At 65.6% G+C, this 2,142-nt stretch overlaps 1 protein-coding gene across 6 annotated transcripts in view; it reads left to right on the top strand.

Annotated features, from left to right (window-relative positions):
• Window positions 1-2,142, top strand: part of PITPNM1 (phosphatidylinositol transfer protein membrane associated 1) — a 13,687-nt gene that overhangs the window by 4,630 nt on the left and 6,915 nt on the right. For 5 of the 6 annotated variants that reach the window (XM_035900101.1, XM_035900100.1, XM_009644526.2 and 2 more), the window contains exons 4-9: window positions 228-449; window positions 561-875; window positions 1,116-1,211; window positions 1,344-1,451; window positions 1,561-1,622; window positions 1,715-1,959. In XM_035900101.1, coding sequence (XP_035755994.1) covers window positions 228-449; window positions 561-875; window positions 1,116-1,211; window positions 1,344-1,451; window positions 1,561-1,622; window positions 1,715-1,959 — 1,048 coding nt within the window. Of the gene's footprint in view, window positions 1-227; window positions 450-560; window positions 876-1,115; window positions 1,212-1,343; window positions 1,452-1,560; window positions 1,623-1,714; window positions 1,960-2,142 lie in introns of those variants that run through there. The other variant, XM_035900104.1, reaches the window with a different exon arrangement.

Below are 2,142 nucleotides of genomic sequence, written 5' to 3'. Positions count from 1 at the left end.
CAGGACGTGTTCGGATGCACCCCAGCGCGCCTTTGATGTTATAGCCGCAGGATGGGAGAGCGTTTGCTAGCGGCTGAGTTGGGTGCATGGCTCATGGGAATAATTTGATGGGTCCCCCCTCTGATTTTTGTGTGTTTTTCCTCTGCTTTTCTGCGTGAGGGGGGCTCCCACCCTCCTGTGCCCCCTCGCCAAGTGCTGCAGGGTGACAAGCGCTGTTCCCCCCGCAGACACCATTGACATCGTGCGTGACCCTATCTCCCCTGGGGAATACAAGCCCGAGGAGGACCCCAAGCTCTACCACTCGGCCAAGACAGGCCGTGGCCCGCTGGGGGACGACTGGCTGGAGGTGGCTGCCAGCGGGCCCCTGATGTGCGCCTACAAGCTCTGCAAGGTGGAGTTTCGCTACTGGGGGATGCAGTCCAAAATCGAGCAGTTCATTCATGACGTGGGTGAGTGCGGGGCAGCAGCGGGTGAGCCCTCGACCACCAGGGGTGGGGGGGCAGGTTTGGGGAGCCCCAGGGCCATGCCGGGCTCACTCCCCCTGCTTTTTCCCATCACAGGTTTGCGGAAGGTGATGCTGCGCGCCCACCGCCAGGCTTGGTGCTGGCAGGACGAGTGGACGGACCTGACGATGGAGGACATCCGGCAGCTGGAGGAGGAGACGGCGCGGATGCTGGCGCAGAAGATGGCCAAATGCGGCGAGGCTGAGGAGCCCCCCACCGCCATGCCCAGCCCCGAGGGGCGGCCGGAGCCGGGAGGTGCCAGCGGGCAGGAGGGGGCTGAGGCGCAGGGGATGGCCGATGCCTCCCCTGACGATACCTTTGCCAAGCAGTGGTCCACCTCTTCCCGATCCTCCTACTCTTCCCAGCACGGAGGTGAGAGACCAGGTCCTGCGTGGGTGGGATGGGGACCCCCAACCTCTTGGCTGCTGCTGTTCTCCATAGGAGATGTGTCAGGGGACCCTCTCTTCCCTGGCCTGGGTGCACCAGGGGGGGCTCCGGGTGTCCCTGGGTCTCCCAGGGGGGCTCTGGGTGCAGGAGCAGGGGACAACTGTGGGGCAGGAGTGGGGTCTTGCGGTGGGAGGGCTCTGGGTACTGACCCTGTGCTGGTGCCAGGGGGGGTGTCTCCTCAGAGCCTGTCCGAGTGGCGGATGCAGAACATTGCCCGTGACTCAGAGAACAGTTCTGAAGAGGAGTTTTTCGATGCCCACGGTATGGTGGGGTAGCCCCGTGGCTCAGCCTTTCGGTGGCGGGGACCAGGCAGTGGCTTGGGCTGGGCTGGATGTGCCTGGAGGGGGGCCCCTCATGGGCTCCCTACCCACGGCCCCCTCCCTGCCACTGCAGAGGACCTGTCTGACAGCGATGAGGTCTTTGCAAAGGAGATGACGAAGTGGAGCTCCAATGACTTCTTGGACACGCTGGAGCGGCCGGCAGAGCTGGATGAGGCGCTGGGTGAGCAGTGGGGGAGCCCCAGCCCCAAACTCCATCATGGGTATCCTGGGAGGGGGCCAACCCCTGCCTGGATGCCCTGGCTGGGCTCACCAGGGCCATGTGCTCTCAGGGGACGGAGCCAGCACCACCAAAGCGGATGGCGAAGGACTGGGGGCATCCAGCTTCCCTGAGGTGTGTGCCCGACTCTCCCCCTCCCTTGGGCTGTACCCCCCTGGCTGTGCCCCCTGGCACGGGTGCCAACAGCAGCGCTCCCGTCCCTGCAGGGTGGCTCGGTGGAGAGCGAGGTGCAGGCATGCCGGATCCACGCCCTCTTCCTCATCCTCCACAGCGGCAATATCCTGGACCAGGGAGCGGGCGAGCCAGGCTCCAAGCAGGCGGACGTGCAGACGCTGGCGGCCACCTTTGACGCTGTCACCCGCGTCCACTTCCCTGAGGCGCTGGGGCATGTGGCGCTGCGCCTGGTGCCCTGCCCGCCCATCTGCGCTGCTGCCTACGCCCTCGTCTCCAAGTAAGGATGGCAGCATCGTGTGCTGGGGCTGTGTACTGTGCACGGGGAGAGGAGTGGGCTGTCCCCCTGGAAAACCACCCCAGAGCTGTGGGAGGGGACTGGGGAGGTGGTGGCCTCAGAGAGGGGACTTTCTTTCTCCCAGTGTGGCACCCAGGACAAGGGACGGGATGGGGCGGGCTGGGA

This window comes from Egretta garzetta, unplaced genomic scaffold (genome assembly GCF_000687185.1).
Source record: "Egretta garzetta isolate BGI_Z169 unplaced genomic scaffold, ASM68718v1 scaffold658, whole genome shotgun sequence".
Classification (NCBI taxonomy): Eukaryota; Metazoa; Chordata; class Aves; order Pelecaniformes; family Ardeidae; genus Egretta; species Egretta garzetta.
The sequence above is the reverse complement of the archived record's forward strand: the minus strand, read 5'-3'. Positions and strand labels throughout refer to the sequence as shown.